This window comes from Schistocerca gregaria, chromosome 1 (genome assembly GCF_023897955.1).
Source record: "Schistocerca gregaria isolate iqSchGreg1 chromosome 1, iqSchGreg1.2, whole genome shotgun sequence".
NCBI lineage: Eukaryota > Metazoa > Arthropoda > Insecta > Orthoptera > Acrididae > Schistocerca > Schistocerca gregaria.
In genome coordinates, this window is record NC_064920.1 from 1,031,648,786 (window position 1) to 1,031,672,776 (window position 23,991).

General features: G+C 40.9%; 1 protein-coding gene and 1 non-coding gene across 2 annotated transcripts in view; one reads left to right on the forward strand and one right to left on the reverse strand.

The window, feature by feature from the left end:
* Positions 1–23,991, forward strand: part of LOC126279122 (carbonic anhydrase 13-like) — a 223,578-nt gene that overhangs the window by 169,843 nt on the left and 29,744 nt on the right. Inside the window, exon 2 of the mRNA XM_049979604.1 lies at positions 17,222–17,416. Coding sequence (XP_049835561.1) covers positions 17,222–17,416 — 195 coding nt within the window. The remainder of the gene's footprint in view (positions 1–17,221; positions 17,417–23,991) is intronic.
* Trnal-caa (transfer RNA leucine (anticodon CAA)) lies at positions 18,691–18,765 on the reverse strand. Its single transcript has one exon. It is a non-coding gene; the product is annotated as a tRNA-Leu (tRNA).

Sequence of the window (23,991 nt, forward strand, 5' to 3'; positions counted from 1 at the left end):
TTTTATCGGTTGGCGAAATATACTCTGTGCCAGTTTTACATTTCTGTTGATGCTGATAATCCAAAACGTTTTCACCACCCGCTTGATACCATGTCGGTCCACTTATGGAACGAAGTACAGCTGCGCTTCTGCGTTGCATATATTCGACAAGTCCTCCCTCCACATGTGTCTGAATGTATGTGGCACCAGGTGATTACGCAAGACAGGTAACGCCATTCCCGTAAATTACGTGGCCTGTGGCCGCGGAGTTGGTGACCAACACCGTCCCAGACGCGTTCCATCGAGTTCAGATTAGGTGAATTTGGTGGCTAAGGCAGTGTAGCACAACTCTATGATTCTAGCGTTGTGACATGGAGAGTTGTCCTGCTGGAAGATTACGTCACTGTCAGGAAAGATATCAAGCATGAAGAAAGAATGTGCCCCACCAACCGGCGTCCGTGGCGTGGAGCATTTTTTGGGCAGCCGTTCACCTGGATGACGGCACGCCATCTATGTGGCGTAACTCGAAACGTGGGTCTTCCGACCAGGCGACATCCACGGTCTAATCTCGGCGATCCAACTGCAATCGTAATTGACGATTGTCTGACAGTACACTGAGGTTCCCAATGAGCATGTTTCAGAAAGAAGCAGGCTTATGAAACGATAGTATTGACCACTCAGAAGGGAGAGTATTCTGTAAAAATACGCTCTTGTAACGCAGCAGAGCCCCTTACTCTGACGCCTTGTGAAATAATCTCTCTGGAATCAACAGTACATCTTTAATAACACTTCTGTTTCAATATCAGTTATAATCCCGTATCGTCTGTTTGTATAACAAATGTAGGCAACGAAAATTGTAACCTGAGTATATAATTTTGTGTATTTTCCACAGGGTGTTTATGTTCCACGTGTTCTGAACGTCTGTACACAACGTGTATTTAATAGTCAGATGCATCTATCACTGTCTTAATGAGATGTAGGCTGAGAAGTATGCAACACTAATAAACAAGTTTCCTTCTTATTATATGAAAGTTTGGATTACAAATCATCAAATGTGTGTGAAATCTTATGGGACTTAACTGCTAAGGTCATCAGTCCCTAAGCTTACACACCACTTAACCTAAATTATCCTAAGGACAAATACATACACCCATGCCCGAGGGAGGACTCGAACCTCCGCCGAGACCAGCCGCACAGATTTGAATTACAAAAATAAAGATAAAAAGAGAAATAGAAAGATCGGCGGAAAAATAGAACACAATGCTGAACTCTATTGAAGCAGCATCAAGGGCAGAAATAGCGTTTGGCGTTTGACAACTAATCAGAATTTCAAATCTTCTGTACAATCAGCTGCTCTCATTAGCTTCCGAAGTGCAGCTATTCGATACTGTCAAAAGCGTAAGTGGGACAGATGATCGGCATTAACAGCCATTTTATTATTTTTCATAATCCCTTTCCAAACTTTCTCCAAAAGTCACCCATTATTTTAATCGTTTTGAAGCTCGTCTGTAATTTTTAACACGCACACAAGCATTTATAAGACGCTAGCAACCAATTTCTCCCTAGAAACACCCACCAGGCTGTGGCTAAGCCATGTCTGCGCAATATCCTTTCTTCCTGAGTGCTAGTTCTGCAAGGTTCGCAGGAGAGCTTCTGTGAAGTTTGGAAGGTAGGAGACGAGGTACTGGCGGAATTAAAGCTGCAAGGACGGTGCGTGAGTCGTGCTTGCGGAGCTCAGTTGGTAAGAGCACTTGCCCACGAAAGGTAAAGGTCCCGAGTTCGAGGCTCGGTCCGGCAATCAGTTTTAATCTGCCAGGAAGTTTCAATTTCTCGCTTTTTGCCAGTAGACTAATCCCATAAACAGTTTTATACGGGGGAATAGCTGGGTGCCACGCTGCATCGCGCTATAGGTCCAAGTTCCAGGTACGGTTTCACTGCGCCTACCGTTGTTTGCGAGTAATGTGAACGACCCCAACCTTTCTCCAAGTGCTTTCCAGCTTTGTCGCGAATCAAACATCATGTAAGTGTTCCGGTAATGAATTTTTCAAATATTCTAGATAGAATGGGAGCAATTATCTTCTATTACTTTCTTATTACAACGATCACAAAAACCTTTAAAAATGCAGTCATCATCAGACTGCCAGTAGAAAAATGAGGAAACAATGAATCATTATAGAATCTGGAAAATCTGTCACGTAATTATCAAAGTAATGATAAAAGAAGATACCTAGTAAAAGTACATGCGCTACAGATTCTATAAGAATTCTTTGTCCCGTCTTCTTTTTGTTGGCTGTCTCACGACCACTGGCTGTTCGAACAGGTTACCGCACAGTGAATCGTTTTTGTGATTATTTTCATGAGAAAATAAGATAATTGGTCAGTCACGATCTCGTCTGACAATATGCAATTTTTGTCCAAAACGGGCCATTTAGATTAACAATAATGCACCATATCTCGATTAAAAAGAAACGTCAAAAATTACTGTGTACATGAATATTGGTGTTTCATTCGTTCATATATATATGTCAAATGGCCATCTTTGCATGCACATGAGTTTCAAATATTTATGTCCCGGAAACCATTGAGAATAGAGCAAGTGCTTTGGATTTACAAACGCTCAGTATTACAGCAACCCGCGCTATACACGAGTTTTGACAAGCGTTTTTTTCTTATTCAAGAGAAACATTTATTTTAAACATGTGCATTGATAAAGGAAAGTTTGCACCCGCAAACTCAATTGCATTAGAGCGGAAACTATATGAATAGTAATAGGCCTCTTACCAGACTCAGAAAAAGTTAAGAAATCGAAAGTCTAGTTAGTAATAGGAACATGTTACAGCTGTAACAGTTCAGCCTGTCTAACAGTTTCTTGTAGAACATTGAATCGTGGAATTTTAGGGTCTCGTTGCTAGAAAGGCAAAAGAAATGTGGAACTAATGAAGTATCCTTTTGAGACGCATTTTTCTGAAAAGATCACTGGTCACATTCGTAACGAAAAAGTGACTGGATAATCCCTTCCTAACCATTTCATGTTCCGAATGTAAAGATGAAGAAAGAGGATGATTAGCGTTAAACGTAACAACTAATCGCCCTTGGCGCTGTTTCAAGAAAATTTTCCAGCACATTCTCGACTGCTGCCTCCCCCCCCCCCCCCCCCCCCCCGGGCACCCTCGCTGCTACCCCCATTTCGTTAAGCAAACATGAAGCTAGTTATATGTTGTTGTTGTTGTTGTTGTTCTGATATACGCCGATCACTCAAACTGCGAAATTAAAAGCTAATAAGTGCTAATGTATTACTTCATACATCTGTACATTTTCGCGGATCTTGTCCGACAGGACGAAAATTTAGAAACTCTCAGATATTCATTGTCACCATAAGACGAGACTGCCCGATGTGCCACAATAGTTATGTGACATAAAAAGTTAAGCGACATCTTTGGATACACTATTGCGGTGTAAGAGAAACGTCGCCAGCTATTTTCGAAGCAATAGCGCAGCAAGCGATACTCGTCTGACGACAAAGGGGTGATGCAGCACTTTCGATTCACAAGCTCAGCTAAACTCCAGTGCGCTTGAAGACTATAATCGATCGGGCCGCGTGGTTCTTGAAAAGCTTATCAGTCTCTCAATAGCGCCGTTAAGCAGAGAGGTATAAGAAGCACTAATTTCCTTTCAGTGCACATCAATTTTAATCTTATTTTATTGTATTTATCATTTATTTATTTTTTTATTATTATTTTATAAAAAGGTGAATGAATGAGTGTGAGAATGTGTTAACTGTAATATGTATGTGAGAGTACAATGTGTATATTATGTGAATGTGCGATCGGATGGAAAAAAATTACAAAAAGATAAAAAAATAAAAAATATATATATATATTAAAAAGTTACCACACAGCTAATGCATTTTTAAATCGTTTAAAAGCAGAAAAAAATGACAATCAAAATGCTATTGTTTTAATATCAATTTTTATTATTGAAGGCGTAGCCGCATGGCTTGAACTTCTATTCTCAGACTGGGCAATCCTTGATGCCCCAATATATTCTGTAGCGGTGCAGCGGCAATGCACATCGAGGAATAGGTTCTACATTCCACGACGTGCCAATTCACTTACGTTTCCGCAAATTACAGTGGACATTATCACATGATTTCGAAACACACATCTGTATTATACTTCTAGATTCATTCTTGTCGTCAATACTAATAGTAAATGCATCTAAGATATTACTGACAAGAATTTAATAAAGCTAGTTTGAAAGGAGGCCTGTAAACCATAAGACGACTAAAATTTTGTGTCACAAATTAGAAATGAAGTGACATGGCAAGTTTAATTTTGTATTTAAACCAGTTGAAAAAAGTGACTGAATGGCTAGCGAAACAAATGCGCTGATGAAATATTACGACCGCTTTCCACGGCGAGAGGAAGTTACTCGGCTCGGAAGGTACAGGATATTTATAATTAAGGGGAGGTTTACTATCTTTGGCCCGAAAAAAGCATCTTATTTGAGAATTTTGTTCTCTGGATGTGTTATAGATATCAATGTCAAATTTGGTCAATATGTTTATTGATATTTCCTCTACAAACTGGATTTTTTTTCGACCGCAAATGTCGAAGAGCAGAGATGGAAGTGCCGTCGGAACGAAACAAAATTTCGATGTAGACCTCCACGCGCGGTATGTCATAGGTCAGCCAGCTCGTCTGAAATCAAAATTGAGTTGACGTTAGCAAAGTATATAAGACTCTTTAGGAGTTGTACCTCGTTTAAGTTATTTTGGACCACAGGAAACAAAATGGCGGCCATTTGAAAAAATAGGGTTTTATCATCGATTTTTCGATTTCGTCGCCCGAGTAAAAATATTTATAGTTGATGGAACGGAATAAAAGTGGCACAACTGCTAGACAATTTAGTTAACTTCGTCGGAAACAAAGAATCATGCCAATCGGTTCAGTAGGTTTGAAGTTACCATACCATAAGAAAAGTCATTTCGAGAAAAACGCGTTTAAAGTTTTGACTACATATAAGTGCAATATTCTGCAACTTACGTTCGATCTGCTATTCCGGATCCATAAACTAGTCCTTCCTCTTCCTCATAGAGGGCGATCTGCTCGATCTGGGCTATCCTTAACTGCTCCAGAGCTGCTCGTACGGCCGGTGACAAGCGGTTTTCGGCCGCTTGAATCCGGTGGTCGTCCGAATGCTTAGTGAACTGCGTCGAATAGAGTCCAAGGGTGACGTCCATCGTTGTCATGGTGTTCAGGATTGCTGAATACCCTTCGTTGAAGCTGCCAGAAAAGTCGCAAACTCCAGTCTTCGCACCAGAATGCAAATGCTTGGGGGCTAACTTCCAAACACACGCGTTCAAACTTCAATTTGAATTTTGTATGTTTCCTCCCAAGGACCGGTACAATAACTCGTCCTCCAAAAGAAAAAGAAACTGGTGGGGGAGAAAGGCCCATTTCAGGCACGTGCATTTTTTTGTTCAATCGCGAGTAACAAACTTTTCCGTTCCGTGTTCGGAAAAATCGTTTCAGGGAAGGATTCTAAACACTTTTACGGATCCAAAATGCAATTTTAAATAAATCGTTGTTTAGAACCAAAAGACAGTAAACCTCCCCCTAAAGTGCGGCTACTCGCAGAGGTCCAGTGTGGGCTGCAATTACGTATGACAACGCAACGTGAGAGAGATTTAATGCGTTAATGTGGAACCGAACTACGCAGGATAAAATGAGTTCCAATTTTGACCACCAGGTGCAAATCTGGCGCTTTGAAGCAAGAAAGGGGTACAGAAATGATTCTATATGTAATGGATTAGGAACTGGACGCGAGCAGCAAAGGTCAAACAATTGAGAAAGGCATGATGTTGATTTTATTATTAACCACTGCTTACACAGTTGTTCAGTACGAGAAACGGAGAATTCGATGAGGTGCTGCATCCGTCAAACGACGTGATCAACAGATGCCGCAGCAGTTCCAGTGGAAACTAAGCAACTCGTTCCTGTATACTAGCCTTGGGATCACAGAGATATCGAACGTGTCCCTGGTAATCGCGTCCTTGTAGACATATCCAGAGCCAAAATGTAGATGGATTCACGTCAGGTGATGGTGCGCGCCACGCATCTGGAAAGCCTCTGGAGATAACATGTTCGTGGGATGTTGGATGAAGCAGATCTTTCATTGGGCGAGCGGCATGAGGTGCACGAAAATAGTGGTTACCGCACGGCTGCGCTCTTACAAAGCAGGAATCATATGCTGTACAAGGTGGTCTCGATAACGTGCAGACGTTGCGGTACAGCTGACACGACCTCTGAGTGCATTGTCTTCTAAGAAGAACGGACCGAGAATAAAAGTGCTGGTGAATCCACACCACACAGTCACTTACCACGAGTGCAATGACTCTTCGTGCACAGCACGTAGTTTCACCATACTCCAAATTCGGCAGTTCTGCGTATTCACTGCACCGTGTAGTGTAAATGTGCCACGTCACTCTACTTAGTATTGCCCGGTCACATTGAGCCGTGGCAGAAACGGAAAAGCAAATTCAGAACGTAGCTGCGGATCATGAGGTTTCAGTTGTTGCACCGTGTCGATGTTGTACGGGTACCAGTTTGAAGTAGACCGCAAAACTTTCCGTACTGTTGACCACGGGATGGACAATTCTCGTGAAAAAGCACGTGCGCTGACACTACCCGGGGCACGTGCTGCATGGTCTGTTACAGCAACAGCAACCTTGTCAGTAACTTCCGTCCGTATAGGACGTCTTCTTCTTCCATATGCCACGCCAAGCTCATCTGTGTTTTCTAATTTAATTTTCATCTTCTTTAGTCCGTTTATTGACAACGGGCCTCTCCTCAGGATTAGTCGGTGATAGTGTCAGTGCTGCGCTACAATTGCTGCTGTTCATATAAAACAGTTTCACCAACAGCGCACGGTCTCTCTTCTCGATACCCATACTATTCACTCACGTTGTGGTTTGTCAAACGATAGCGTGGACGTTACACCGTCTTACAGTGCCAGATTTGCACCTAGTGACCACAACTGGAACTAATTTGTTTTCCAGTGTAAATGGTTTCTGCATTAACATATTAGCATATCTACCTCGTTTCGCTGCCGTACGAAATAACAAATTAACCATACACGGGTCCGTCCTTAGCTTGTCACCAGTGACATTCCGTGTAGTGGGACACACGCTCGCAGTGAAAGCAGCAGGAGCCCCGGAGAGTTGCGGTGGCAGCTGTTAACACACCATTTTCGCAATGCTCCTGTCTTCTTCAACGGTATATGGATGAGGCGCCCGCAGTTCCGTGCAGACATCACATTTTGTAGTTTACTGCCACGTTTAAGTTACTTATTTTTCTAATTAGTATCCTTTTGGGTTAATGCGCTCTCTACAAGGTCCTTCCACATAGTAAATCCCATCCCCAAAATGCGACTTTTTTAAAAGTGTTTAAAATAATCATCTAAATTCCTCTCTCTCTCTCTCTCTCTCTCTCTCTCTCTCTCTTTCTCTTTCTCTCTTTCTCTTTTTCTTTCATATGACTCAATGCCTTTCAGTCGAACACTTTCCTAGATGTGGGGTTACATGAAAGAAGAACGGTATCAGATATGGTATATACGCTGGCGGCGGTGCGCACATAAGAAGCCCTGCCTTACCTGAACTGTGTATTGCATCACTGACTCAACGCATTTGCCCAGAGAGATTGAAACATACCATTGTCAAACACTTAGAAAAGTGACAGAAGGAATTCCAGACGTGTTTCACTGCTCACATAATTCTCCAAACATTTTGAGAAAGTGATGTATGGTATTCTGGAATAGTACCTCACCCCAGCAAACAATAATGCTCTCGGCAATTTACAGTTTGGTTTTCACGAGAGTTTCTCAACTAAGAGTGCCATTTACATGTTCACACCCTAATTTTACAAGCCTTAAATAATAAAATAGTTCTGGTTGATATTTCCTGAGACATATCTAACGCATTTGCACTGTGTGAATCACAGTATTCTCCTAGAGAAATTGTAGTTTTATGGGATTCATGGTATAACCAACAAATGGATGTCATATCGAGTTGTACGTGGTAATTCAGCCACTATAGTTCGGGGACATTATTCTGACAGGGGAGAAATCACGTTTTGGGTTCCCAAAGGCTCAATCTTAGTTTCACTATTGTTCCCCATACATATAAACGATCTTCCGCATAATATACAATAAGCACTATTAGATCTTTTTTGCAGATGATGCTAGTATTGTAATAAAAAAAAAAGGTTCAAAGGGCTCCAAGCGCTATGGGACTTAACATCTGATGTCATCAGTCTCCTAGACTTAGAACTACTTAAACCTAACCTAACCTATGGACATCACACACATCCACGCCCGAGGCAGGATTCGAACATGCGACCGTAGCAGCAGAGCGGTTCCGGACTTGAAGCGCCTAGAACCGCTCGGTCACAGCGACCGGCAATTGTAATCAGTCCAAGCATATATACATTCAGAAACAGAAGAAATGATAAAGTTCTTCAAAGTATCAATGACTGATTTTCTGCGAACGGTTTCACCCTCAGTTTTAAAGAGACACAACATATTCAATTCTGCACATCTAGAGTTACTACACCAATGCTAAGTGTAACACATTGTGAGGAAATAATAAATGGTTTGGAAACTTCAAAATTCTTAGGGACCCATATCGATGAGAATTTAAATTGGAAAAACACGTTTTTGAACTCCTAAAACAACTTAGTTCAACCAGATTTGCACTTAGAGCTATTGCAAATCTTGGGGAGAGACAAATTAGTAAGTTGACATATTTCGCATACTTTCAGTTAAAAAATGCCGTATGGAATAATGTTCTGGAATAACTCATCTTTAAAAGAGAGAGTCTTCATTGCGAAAAAAGCGTGCAGTGAGAATAATATGTGACGCTCACTCACGACACCTTGTACACATCCGTTTAAGAAGTGCGGCGTTCTGAGTACTGCGTCACAGTAGTCTCTCATGAAGTTTGTTGTAAAACTGGTCTCTAATATTAGTTTAATTTATTTCAACATAAGAAGATTGACAGCTTTCTTTTCTTGTTTGGATTAATATATCATGCGTGTTAGCTACACAATCTTCGCAACAGAGAGGAACGTGATCCAGCGTTAAACAATATCTATGAGCTTCCTTGACTTATGAGCAAAGAGAGCACGTAATAATTTGTTTTTTATTCATATTTCGATTAATTAATTTCTTTTTCAAGGAAAACACAGTAAATTCTGCTCAAGCCAAAGCTACTGAGTAGCTTCGGCTTGTGTAGTTGCGTTCAAAATATCTTTATTGAATAAATGATCCACACCGCGTGACCTAACAAAATATCGGACTTGGAAAACAAATAAGACCTATTGTATTAAACGAAAGATAAAAGTAAAGACTATTACGACTGCAAAAAATTCTGTATCAGTCCGCAAAACCACACCAGATTCGGCTAATAAAATTACAGTGGCCACATTTAAATTTAGGTACTACAGGATAGTAAAGGATAGGAATCGACGTAAATATGGTTTGCTGAATCCTTACAGTAATTATTATTTCAATCAGAAGTTACGCTTATATTGATGAGAACAAAGGCAGCACTCGTACAGACGGACTTAAGATCAGACCAGATAAGGTAATGAAAGAATAATGAAAGTGTCATTGTCGTGTACATTGTAAAACATTCTTAGACAAACATGAGGCTTTACGTAAATTATTAGCATTGTAAGCTACATTTATATTCTTAATACGCGCTTCAAATGATTTTAAGAATGAGTATTTTTCTTTAATTATTCGACGATTCTAAAGGGGGCGCCACGTTTGAAAAGGAACAAAGATGTACACAATTACAATCCCAAAAGGAAAAATTACATTCACTAATTCGCATTAAGGTTGTCTTCAGCACAAAAAGGGGTGCTCAATGCTGCAACTAAAACTTTTGATAACTTACTCAATGATACAAAATGTCTGACAGCAAAATATAATTTGAAAACAAACTGAAGAAGTTTGTCCATAACACCTCCTTCTATTCCATAGAATAATTTGTGTTATTGTAATGTGTAAAAGGTGATTGATAGATAGTACTAACTCACATCTGTATATTAAAAAAAAGCTTTTAATGTTCAGCCTTTAGCCATATTTTGCAGATTAATTTACGATGTGACTGTAAAATGCCGGCCGGAGTGGACGTGCGGTTCTAGGCGCTACAGTCTGGAACCGAGCGACCGCTACGGTCGCAGGTTCGAATCCTGCCTCGAGCATGGATGTGTGTGATGTCCTTAGGTTAGTTAGGTTTAATTAGTTCTAAGTTCTAGGCGACTGATGACCTCAGAAGTTAAGTCGCATAGTGCTCAGAGCCATTTGAACCATTTTTTTTGACTGTAAAATGACTCTTTCCACATCATTACGATTTAGCGTGCAAATGATCCACGGAACATAAAGCTAACTAACTAGGCTACAATTTGTACTTCAAATCTTCCGATTCCCATTGCCACGCACTTAAGTGGGCAGGTGCACTATCTTGCTGGCAGACAATTTTTTGTTTCCAGGTCTCTGCTGAAGCACTTTCCATTCTTTTTGTTCAGAACGCTTACGTAATAATCATCTATTATTGTTTTATCCTTTGCTATGAATAAGAAGCACTTCTTTTTGCATCTTAGAAAAAATAGTCATAACCCCTCCGTCAAATTAAATCGACTTCGTCTTCTCTTGCACAGTGCCACTAGCTTTCCAACAGCGCCTTTTTGTTTATAGTTTCGTTTCTGGCCTAATCTGGTAGACCCATATCCCATCCGCTTTGGCAAAAAGGCGCAAAAAACATTTATATTTTTTTTAAATGGTCCAGAAATTTCTGAATTCATTTCGACTTTTTTGTTGATCAACATTCAACAATGCGACGCACACTTTCTACAAACGTTTCTCATAGTTATCTGTTCATGTCAAATGTACTCTGCTCTTCATTTTGACATACCAATAGCTATTTCGCATACATTTTAGTTTCCGATCGCCGAGTACTGTATTGTGAACTTTCGTGATATCATAATCTGTGGTTGAACTGTTTTGGACTTTTCTCCCACGGTTCGTCCTCTGAAGAACCACATTCGAATTCAGCTGTACATTTCTACGCTATTCAAAATTTAGGAGTGTACTTCTTATCAACTTTTGTCAACTTTCGAGTGATGGTTCTCGTTAGCTATGAGTCGAGGAAAACAAAAAAGTTCCAATTTATCCACCTGAATGAAACATACCCAACACGACTACTTTAAAAAAAACTGTACAGTCAAAACTACTCCGCAGAACAAGTTGACATTTGACTAACATTACTGCACAATATGTACGAACATAAAAAGGATATTATTTTCTTTAAAAAATTAAGACCATCTCTATACTAGGGTGAAAAATTTTCTCCGTAACATCATATTACTCCAGTTAGAAACTGAAAGAGCTATTTCAGCTTCTTGAATATCTTACGTTATACCATTTGCGCGTAATAAAGCTACAAGTGGGGCAGGTATTAATCCCTCTGGTGCAACAGTTTCAGCACCTCCTGGTTCACTCACAGTTCACGACTGTTTATGAACAATACTCCGCTCACGCGACAACTGTCGCTGTACGATTACAATAATTTCCAACCCTTTGGAAATGTCGGCGCTGTTGTTTCCAGTGGCCGGAGTGCAAAGCTAGGCAGCCGGCGCATCTTCTGAACCGTATTTCACACGGGCGGTGAGTCACGGAGGAGCTGACCTCGCGTGCGCACGGAGCCGTGCCACAGATCCGGAGCGTCGTGACACTGATGGCTGACAATTAGCCCGCCCACACACGTTGAAGTGGACGTCGGCACTTAGAGTGAACACTTTCTCGTGAGCTCGCTTTTTACTGCTCCCGACAGGATGTGATGACACTTGCACACGTTTAATTAGTGTTTACTCCGATCAGAACGTTTAACTGATTAACAGGACTGTGGCGGGAACGATGATGAAAAGTGCATATTGGCGTAAGTTTACCCACATTGGCCAAAGACTGACACATCAGTACAGATTTCTGGATGAAACAAAATTTGCGAAAATAACGTGCGTCCCTCTGTCTACGCAATGTTTAGGCGAGCAAGAGAATTTGAAAGTGGACCAGAAAATTCCGTACGTTATTCCATAGGGTACTGAGCTAGTTTCCAAAATAGGGCGCAGCTCATGTTTTTCTAGTTGACTACAAATTTTCACTGAAAATTCATTGTTTTGTAAAAAAGAGACAAACATCATAAAGTAAGTGAAATGGTGTCTTATAGAGGCAAGATGGCTAATTTATTTAGAGAAGCAGCATGCCATGGATATTTGTTATATTGAATTGAATATGGACAGTATCTCAGATGGTGTACATGATACAGAACTCCACTTGCCCAGGTATTGTTCCCCTTGGTTGTTGAACTGTCATCTCGCATCTTCCTTGCAGAAGTTTGGATTGAGTATTAGAAGACAAATGTTTCTGTAACACGATAATGCGCTCCCCTCAAGCAGTAGACCAAACTTGGACTTCAGTTTTATCAGCAAATGGGAGATTCTTTCCGTCAACGTCGCCATCAACACTACAATATCTTAACTGATGGTAGAAAGGAGGACAAATTAGTGATTAACATTCCGTCGTCGATGAGGTCTTTAGAGAATTGTACAAGGATGGGGTAGGAAATCGGCTGTGGACTCTCAACAGAACCATCAGAACATTCACATTCAGCGGTTTCTGACAATCTCACGGAACACGTGGTATCTCAAAAGGTACTCCACAACCACAAGTTATAGAATTCGAACTATGTAACACGCACGGAACAGTTTTCGACTTATGAAATTCACAAACTCAGAACTTTCTTGGTGAGTGCTCCATACGATATTAAGAGTGATGTGTACTGGATATACTATTCAGATAAAACTCGTCATTTAGATGCAAAGATACTTCCAAATTTCGTATGGGAAGAAACGACTCCCACGGATGTCGATATGCAAGTGTACTGTCGTTTTAATACGTAATATCATCTTGATCGTGCAATGTAAGTGAAGCTTAGCCGGGGCTCATCCTGTTTTCTTCCGCACAGATCTCTTAGTAAGCTTCACAGGAGCTCCAGATCCCTACAGCCACCGAGTAGAGTCCTTTTACAATTACACATACACTACTTGCAACTGATGCAAGTACTGAAAGCTGCAACGAATGCTGTATACATTCTTGAGCGATTGGGTAAAAATGGCGATTTCCTGAAGAAAGGGATATTTTTTGACGAATTCACTTTTCACGTGTGTGGGACGTAGCAAATCCGCATGGAATAAAGTAAGTTCTGTGTTACAGGCTTTATTTAGGTTCTATAACTATCTATGCTGAATCTGAGATGCAGGCCTTACTAGAAGAAATTTTGTGACAACTAACGTGAAAAGAGCAATATTTGTATTAAAAGCTTGTAACCCATCACTTGACGTTGGTGAGATTTAAGAAATAAAGAAAGTTGAAAACATTAAAATTCCGGGACATTCAAGGTACGAACATTAATGTAACAACCAAAAAAATGTACCTTCATTCTTAATCAATTACCATTAAACTAAAAGTTTCAAATAATCTTATTGACTAATTGGTTTGTGTCTACGCTTTATAATATCGAACCTACTTATATCTTCATAACGGTTGCAGCCGTCATAATGATGTAATAGGGATACTGACATTTTTTTTTCTCAGGTGGTTTTAATATAATAGTTACCGACAAAAATATCGTTCTATTAAAATTCGTTCTTATGTTTTAAAACGAATTTTTTATTTCACTTTTGAACGTCTCGCTCATTCACGGTGGTCGTTTGGATTGCTTGATGTCAAGGCTCAAGTAAGCTTTATGTCAGACATTATGGATCTTGGGAGATTTTGTACATTTCCTGCAATATAATATTTTAATAATTAAAAAGTTTATGCCCGCTTCAGGAACTCAAGAATCCGAGTCTGGCGAAAGAAATTAACTTTTTATGAATTTGAATAAAAAGAGGTATTGATGAAATAGGCTTTCCATTAAATGTAAATCACTTCATATTACCAAAATTCCGGTAACCATTCGTTTGAAAGATTTTAGCAACTACAGTGCGACGAGTTTTCTCGCGAAAATGGAACAATAAAATAGTTATCAGAAAGGTAACACAAAAACCTATGATTACCTCAAAAACTATCAGCCACACTCTTTCCCAGCGTTTATCTGTTCTACGAAGTCTTCTGCTGTTTCCCTGATTTTCCAGATTTATTTCATTTTAAATTTGTAGCCTAATGCCCTTGCTGTTACTAAAGTCGCAATTTACGGTACCTCAAGAGACAGGAATCGTGTGCGGTATATACCCAGAAACTGTGGTCTCTTTCTTCTTCTTCTTCTTTTTTAAATTAATCTGTAGCGCTGTTACGATATTTAATTCTTTGTAAAGCAAGTGCTGCTTAATACTGCTCTATTGCCATATCAATTCTGTGCATTTATATGTCCAAGAACTAGGCATGTCTTGTAATGCTTTATATATAACCAATTTTTTCCCGTTGGACATAAAAGGAAATTTCAAAAATTTTTCGTCGTAGCTTATTCATATGAAAAGTTCGTGACAAAGATTTAAAATAAAATTTAAGGAGTTATATGCGCTGAAGCAAGATACTGGATGCGGGATCTGTTTCGTCTTCAGAAACCTTTTAAAAAAGAAACCCGCTTGTTTTCGGAGCCTTATCAAATCTTCTTTCCAGAACGTTCAACACTTTGACTACGCATTAATGCCAACGATCTTTGGTTGCGCTTGCGCGGTTTCACTAGTTTTTTTCTTTAAAAAAAATTCTTAGCTGCTGTATTTTTCATTCGGCATTTGATCAGACTCCGGTTCACAAGCAGAGTAGTAGACTCTTCCAGTGAGGTGAACATTCCTGTGGCCCACAATGACGACGGGCGACGCAAGCTTCTCCGTTTCCTCCGGTGCGTATTCTGCAGTCAGTGGGACGTCTAAAAGAGTCTGTAGGTCACAGCACAGATAGTACGCCACGACTACCAGGCGTTAGTGATTTCAGCGCTGGAACATACGGGTGTAATGATATTAATCAAATATCTAGCAAAGATGAAGCTCATGTAACCTAAAACATACGAACCATTATAAAGTCTTCCCTCACCCATCCCTCCCCGTCACCACGAGTTATAATGTAAATTTGAGAATACTCGTCGGTTTTGGAAAAGGGGTTGGAGAAGTACTGACAAATAAAAAATTATGAACGGGCAGTGAAGTTTATTCGCATGGCTCATTTGGTTGACTGTTGCTATCAGTAGTTTTCACATCTCATCAGAAACTCCATTTTCCTTGAGTAATACTGCTTAGCCAGGCAAAAGAGCCTCCGACGCTCCTTACATATGGCTCAGTGGCTCACTAAGTATGTGACAAACTATAAATCCAATCATCCAAGGTTCAACGTCCGATCGGTACCGGTTTTTCAACTCTGGGAAAGATTTGTTCAAGAGCCAAACGCAAAATTTTACCTTTCATATTTGCCATGTTTTTGGTTGAAAGTGTCAGTGGGCACACTAGTTTCCACTATAAAGCTTTATTCAGTTTTCAGGCATATTGGGTAATGACTACATTGGTCCTCTTGTAGGAGTTTCAGTAAAGATTTGACTCCTACCGTGCCTTGACACAGCCGTCAGCCAAAGAACATTTATGGGCTGTTGCTAATGAGTTGACAGCGGAAACCGTTATAGCAACTACCTGGTTACTTAGGCATTGACTGAAATAAAACTTCATAGTTTAAATTGTACTGTGGCTCAGTCTACCTTAAACTGTTGTGTTGTTGTGGTCTTCAGTCCTGAGACTGGTTTGATGCAGCTCTCCATGCTACCCTATCCTGTGCAAGCTTCTTCATCTCCCAGTACTTACTACAACCTACATCCTCCTGAATCTGGTTAGTGCATTCATCTCTTGGTCTACCTCTACGATTTTTACCCTCCACACTGCCCTCCAATACTAAACTGGTAATCCCTTGATGCCTCAGAACATGTCCTACCAACCGATCCCTCCTTCTAGTCAAGTTGTGCCACAAATTTCTCTTCTCTTCAATTGTATTCAATACCTCCTCATTAGTCATGTGATCTACTCGTCTAATCTTCGGCATTCTTTTGTAGCACCACATTTCAAAAGCTTCTGCTCTCTTCTTGTCCAAACCATTTATCGTCCACGTTTCACTTCCATACATGACTACACTCCATACAAATACTTTCAGAAGCGACTTCCTGACACTTAAATCTATACTGAATGTTAACAAATTTATCTTCTTCAGAAACACTTTCCTTGCAATTGCCAGTCTACATTTTATATCCTCTCTCCTTCGACCATCATCAGTTATTTTTCTCACCAAACAGCAAAACTCCTTTACTGATTTAAGTGTCTCATTTCCTAATCTAATTCCCTCAGCATCATCCGACTTAATTCAACTACATTCCATTATCCTCGTTTTGCTTTTGTTGATGTTAATCTTATATCCTACTGTCAAGACACTGTCGATTCCGTTCAACTGCTCTTCCAAGTCCTTTGCTGTCTCTGCAGGAATTACAGTGTCATCGGCGAACCTCAAAGTTTTTATTTCTTCTCCATGGATTTTAATGCCTACTCCGAATTTTTCTTTTGTTTCCTTTACTGCTTGCTCAATATACAGATTGAATAACATCGGGGAGAGGCTACAACCCTGTCTCACTCCCTTCCCAACCACTGCTTCCCTTTCATGTCCCTCGACTCTTATACCTGCCATCTGGTTTCTGAACAAATTGTAAATAGACTTTCTCTCCCTGTATTTTACCCCTGCCACCTTCAGAATTTGAAAGAGTGTATACCAGTCAACGTTGTCAAAAGCTTAAACTGTAGGTTCTCCTATAACTGGCTTAGTACGTCAGTTCAAACTTAGCACGAAGGAAAGGGCTTGCCATTCTCAATTGGGTCCTGTCTGGTAAACCACTGTGATGTCCAAAGTAACCTCCAGCTAGACGACAGTTTTACCTACTTGTAATGCTATTTGCAGCAACTTATTTTAAAACTGCCGTTGCATGATGCTTTACTCGTCATGTACGTAAATTGTCACACATTATCGAATGGTAAATCTATTTGTATGAGCATTCTAAATTCTCGTCCTAAGTCGATCAGTTTTAGATTCCCAACGTTGAAGAAGGAGAACGGTAAAGCTCCAGTGATAAATTGCAACTGTGGTCTCTTTGCAGGACCAGAAACATGGCCAGAGAAATTTCCGCTGGCGGCGGGCACGCGGCAGTCGCCCGTCGACATCATCACGAGCAGGACCCTGACGGACGCGTCGCTGAGCTCGCGGCCGCTCACCTGGCGCTACCCGTCCTCTGCCAACGTTCTCGTCAACACGGGCCACGGCTGGCGCGCAGACCTTGACTATCACGGCTCCGGTAAGTTCACACGCGGCGCCCGCTGTACAGTGTACACTACCTCTTCAGAAGTGTCCACTGTCTCATCAGATGTATCCGTACACCCCTAAGAACTGAACAGACCACTAGATGTCACGCGAGGTGGACCCTTAAGCCTAGTTTACACGGCGTCACTATTTAGGTTGCAGGCCACTGCGCATACGCCCCGCGCGTTTTGCGCAACTCGTTGGTGAAACTAAACACTTTAGGCGTGTTCCTACCTTGGTGACACTAGTTGCACGAGTTTTGAGGTTATGTGTGTTCATAGAGTATAGCCAATTGAAATATGATGTGGGGAATGGAGAATAATGTTCGCTTTTCGGATATCTATGGTTTGCCTGTCCCCGATGTTATTCAATCTGTATATTGAGCAAGCAGTAAAGGAAACAAAAGAAAAATTTGGAGTAGGTACTAAAGTCCACGGAGAAGAAATAAAAACGTTGAGGTTAGCCGATGACATTGTAATTCTCATGCTGACGGAATTAGATTAGGAAATGAGACACTTAAAGTAGTGAAGTAGTTTTGCTATTTGGGGAGAAAAATAACTGATGATGGTCGAAGTAGAGAGGATATAAAATGTAGACTGGCAATGGCAAGGAAAGCGTTTCTGAAGAAGAGAAATTTGTTAACATCGAGATTTGTCAGGAAGTCGTTTCTGGATGTATTTGTATGGAGTGTAGCCATGTATGGAAGTGAAATAAGGACGATAAATAGTTTGGACAAGAAGAGAATAGAAGCTTTCGAGACGTGGTGCTACAGAAGAATGCTGAAGATTAGATGGGTAGATCACGTAACTAATGAGGAGGTATTGAATAGAATTGGGGAGGAGTTTGTGGCACAACTTGACAAGAAGGGGCCGGTTGGTAGGACACGTTCTGAGGCATCAATGGATCACAAATTTAGCATTGAAGGGCAGCGTGGAGGGTAAAAATCGTGGAGGGAAACCAACAGGTGAATACTCTAAGCAGATTCAGAAGGATGTAGGTTGCAGTAAGTACTGGGAGATGAAGCAGCTTGCACAGGATAGAGTAACATGGAGAGCTGCATCAAACCAATCTCAGGACTGAAGACAGCAACAAACAAACAAATGGTTTGCATAGGTGTTGGTGGGATTTAAGTGATGCTGATTACATAAATAAGCAACGTGTTGCTGCCGTTGAGACCGTCATATGCGATCATAACATAGACGAGAATGAAATTTTCACTCTACAGCGGAGTGTGCGCTGATATGAAACTTCCTGACAGATTAAAACTGTGTGCCGGACCGAGACTCGAACTCGGGACCTTTGCCTTTTGCGGGCAAGCGCTCTACCAACTGAGCTACCCAAGCACGTCTCACGCCCCGTCCTCACAGCTTTTATTCCGCCAGTACCTTGTCTCCCACCTTCCAAACTTCACGGAAGCTCTCCTGCGAACCATGCAGAACAAGCACTCCTGGAAGAGAGGATATTGCGGAGACATGGCTTAGCCACAGTCTGGGGGATGTTTCTAGAATGAAGTTTTCACTCTACAGCGGAGTGTGCGCTGATATGAAACTTCCTGGCAGATTAAAACTGTGTGCCGGACCGAGACTCGAACTCGGGACCTTTCGCCTTTCGCGGGCAAGTGCTCTACCACCTGTGCTACCCAAGCACGACTCACGTCCCGTCCTCACAGCTTGACTTCTTCCAGTATCTTGTCTCCTACCTTCCAAACTTCGAGTCTCGGTTCGCCACACAGTTTTAATCTGCCAGGAAGTTTCATAACATAGACGGTTTGACAATTTCTGAACTGCAGGGCAAAATTCATTGAGTTAGGAGCATATATACAACCGAATTAAGAAAAATACAAGCAAGTATAATTCTAGCTGTGGCAATGCTATCGTCTACAAGACTAAAACCCCATAGTTCGAGTTGGCCAACTCTTTGTTAAAGAATATTGTTGATAGGAGGGAAGGCTGTACAAATTCAAGAAGCTGCATTCTTTATTTAATATTCATTTATTTAAAACGTCGCTGCAGTGCTCCCTGCTCACGTATGTTAGAATTTGGAAATATTGCCACTGTACAGATCTACCTTAAAGAGAGTAATTTGCAAACCATTCATTTCTTAATGCGGCCTGCTTCGAATAATTATTGTTGCTAATGTTCAGTAATTATCAACATTAAAAGTAATAATTACTGTGTTAATGAAATAGCATCATCACCAACTAAAACAGTATCTTACAGCGTGACGAATGTTCTCGATTGTAATGCACGTAATATGATATGTAATTTCAGTTCTGGCGATAGTGCTTCATTCATTACAGTACCTTCATTCCTCATAGCATAATTAACTCTATTCAGAAGAAACGTGAACAGTTCTGGTGACATTTAATATCATTAAAACAATTTCTTGGATCTTCAGTTATAAATTATTTCCGCAGGGATACTGAGCAATTGAGCTGACGTCTTATCTTCATCTAGTCACGAATCGAAACACGTTTCTTATTTTTGTCTCTGCAGCGATTCCACGCAACAAGCTTTAACTCCCTCACAGCTCGTGCGACGTGCAGCTGCCAAAACTTTCATTTCAGACACGACTCAGGGACCCACAAAACGACGAAACTGAAGTGTATACTGGTGTCGCCGTGTCTACAGGCATATATGAAACCACTTGCGTGCAGCTCATTCCACGAAACGAGTAGCGCAACCCAATGTCGTCGTGTAAACTAGGCTTCAGAATAAAAGGAAAGGAGGCAGGGAGTATTGTGTTGTCGGTAGAGAATCAGTAACAGCAGCTTCCAATGTGAACTGATAACTGGATGTCACATGAGTAACAAGTCCATCAGTGGCAATTCAGCCCTTCTAAAGCTGCCAAAGCCGACTGTTTGTGATGTGATTGTGGAGTGATACGCTGAGGAACAACCGCAGATAAACCGAGACCAGGAAGACCTCTCATACTGATGGACATGGACCATTGTGGATGGCAAAGGGTGGCTGTAAAGAATCGCAAGAAATCAGCGGAAGGAAACACTTGTTAGTTCCAAACTTATTCAAGCAGTACAGCTAACACAATCTGTACAGTGTTAAAAAGAATGGGGTATAACGATCCAGCAGCTCCTCGTAAGCCACACATTTCTGTAGTCATTGCTAAGCGCCGCTTGAGGTGATGTACAGAGTGACGCCGCTGGACGACATATGGCTGAAGACGAGTGATTTGGAATGATGGATCACCCTATACCCTGCGGCAATCCGATGAAAGGTTTTGGGCTGGGCGAATGCCTGGAGAACGTTACCTGCCTTCGTATATATTACTGACAGTAAAGTACAGAGGACATAGTGTTACTATGAGAGCATTTTTTATGGTTAGGGTGCGTTCCGCTTATTGTGCTCAAGAAAACGTTAAAAGCGAAAGGATATGAACGTATTTTACAACATTTTGTGTTGCTTACAGTAGATGAACAGTTTGGAGATAATCATTGTATCAGCATGACGACGCAGTGTCATAAGGCAGCATCTCTGAGGCAATGGTTCTTGGACAAAAACATTCCTGAACTGGGCTGACCAGAGTCACGACCTGAACTCAATGCAACACCTTTGGGATGAGTTACATCGTATCCCAATATCCAACATCTCAACCTTCTCTCAGCTCTTCAGGAAGCAAGGGCTGTCATTCCTCCACAGAAATTCAGATACCTCATTGAAAGTGTCACCAGCAGAGTTCAAGTCGTCATAAACGCTAAGATGAACACACCTCATATTAATGTCCATTAATTGTTGTCCAGATACTTTTGATTGTGCACGTACAGTTTCCCGGGAAGTAGCTCGCAGCCTCAAAATTGCCAAAGGCTTCGGTGTAGTGGCCACAACTTTGAGAAACGCTATGTGTCTTCTTGTATGTGCAAATATGCACACTACGATATAGGGTGTCCATAAATTATATTTCAACTTCAGACTTTAATGACTTTCAAACTATAATAGATCCTAACAACTGGTTTTCAATAAGTGGCAAGATAACTTGAAAAGTTTTGTTTCATCATTCATACACATGCACCTGCTGTGGCACGACAACCAATTGGGATTCAGTTTTTCTCCATTTATGCTCTGGGAACACCACACCAACATGTTCAGAGCCATTTAGAATGTATGTCCTCAAGTCATGTATATCTGTAGCTTTGGTTCACTGCTTCTACTTCTTTACAAAACTTTGTCAGAAGAAGTGCAGTGGTGTGAGGGCAGGTGATCATGGTGGCCACTGAATTGGACCATATTGTCCAGTCTACCTATCTGGAAACTTCTCATCCAGGAATTGGAACCAATGAGGTGGTACCACATCCTGCTTGAAGATGTCAGATTACAGGTGTTCCAGTTGTGGCACACCAACTCTTGTAACACATCCAGGAAAATATCACTGTTGATGGCACATTTTATGAAAAAAAGGACCAATAAAGCAATTGTGCCCAAGTCTGTATCACACATTGACCTTAGGGTTGTCTCTTTCCAGTTCATCAGTTCATGTGTAACATGAGAGCACTCTGATCTCCATACATAGATGTTATGTCATGAAAAATTGACTCCTACGGAAACAAATCTTTTTCAAAAAGCTATTGTTTGTGTCAGTCTCAGCTAGCATATTCACTGCGAACTATTGGCACTGGGGTTGGTTCATCAGCTTTTGTATCTGAAGTAGATACATCACGTAATCATAAATACATAACCTCTTATGCATTTCCAACTCTCCAGCTGCCATACACACTGATTTTATTGGATTCCTTGTACATATCTGATATATCTTGTGCATGCTGGCATCTATAATGGATGGAAAACTTGACTGCTATTTATAAAGAACACTACATGCTCCAATAAATGACACGAGCAGAGTCAGAATAGTTGTTCAGTATGGTGATTCCATTCCACATTGCGTCCTTCAATTTCATTACATTTGAGTATCACACTTTGGCTCATTGAACCAGGCTAGCTACACGACTTTTGAATGTGGTGTCGACTTTTTCAGCAAATCTGCAGCACCTGGAAAACAAAAAGAATGTCAAAAAAATTACAAGCTATCTTTTCACATATTGGAAATCAGTTGTCTATATCTGGTACAGTTTTGGAGTTACTTGAGTCTAAAAGTTTTAAACATAATTTGAGGATAACCCGGACTTATGGATATGATTAAAAAAAACAATCAGTGGAGGGGGCGGGGATGGGGGGGGGAGTTGTTATCGGCACTCGCTGAGTGCACAACACGTATTATGTTGCATGGGTGACAGAAGGTGTGACTGTTTATTGGTAGACTGGCAACAGAGAGTACTACACCAACCAAGCCATCAGTAGTGTGGGAGAGGAGTCTAGCTCACCATTAGAAAAATTGTGCCAAATGCCATCCTTCCTAGTATGATCTAAACATAAAAAGCAGCAAGTTATTTTAATTACTCTATAGGTTAAAATAAATTTATAATTGACCTATCAGAGACACTGGTGGTAAGCGCCAGCTGTCACCCATTCACAGTTCTTTCTCAATTGCACATGTGCTCTGTGTTGCAAGTTGAAGCAAAGCCTTGTAAAGAGAGGCTGGCAGCACATTCGCAACACCACTCTAATCTGTCGGTATCCAAGTTTTTTCGTTGGATCTGTAGAAGAGTATGCAGGAAATGAAGGAAGGGAACTTGAAGCGTAATTGTATCTACCTGTGCTAATACGCACTCGGTAGCTGTGACTGTCGAATCTGTATGAAAAGTGTAGGCTGTTTTAAATGATGTAGCCCACACCAGATTTACAGTCCAGATACTTTAAATGCAATTTGATATGAGATAACATACAGTTTATGGCCAAACTGAATCTCAACTACTATAATTTATACACAGATAAACAGCTAGGACACTCAATTGATATCCTGTAATGAGATTGCTAGAGTCTAGTAACCTAACACTATAGTTACCAAAAAGTTTACATGTGGCAAGTACAACATTAACACTTTCGTGACGGCACCGTAGCGCTGACTCGGGCATACTGGTATTGCCGAGCGGGCTGCGCCCCAGTGTGACTCGGGAGGCAGTCAGCTGCAATTCTTCACTGCCTTTTAAGTTGGTATAGTTTCCCGTCGCATGTTATTGTGCCCGTCGAGCTTCCTGCAGCATATGCTCCCTTCTGTTGACTGTTTCTCGCACTTTTTGCATGCGTGTCGCTTGAATTTCGACTACGAAAATTCCCGGGTTTTTCGCATGTGTATCTAGTGACAGCAAGTGTGCATGATCGTTTTCTAAGCGAATTAGGATGAAGATATTTTAGCTCTTCTAGAAGAAGACGTTGTAGAAGATTCTGATTCTGAAGGATATATTGAAGAATAGGGAAGTGTTTCGGATAATGATGAAACATTTACTGTTGATAAGTTGCCGAAGTGAAAAATATGTATTTACTGAGATTTTATTTGATTTTCTCTTCACATGTATACAACAGGCAACACTGCTAAGATACATATATCGTAATATGCAGAGAATAGCGATGCTGATGAAATAAGTGAACAAGAGAAACGCCGTAAAATTGCCGCCGAATTTGAAACTCCTCCGCCACCCAAAAAGATATGACGCTCTCGAAA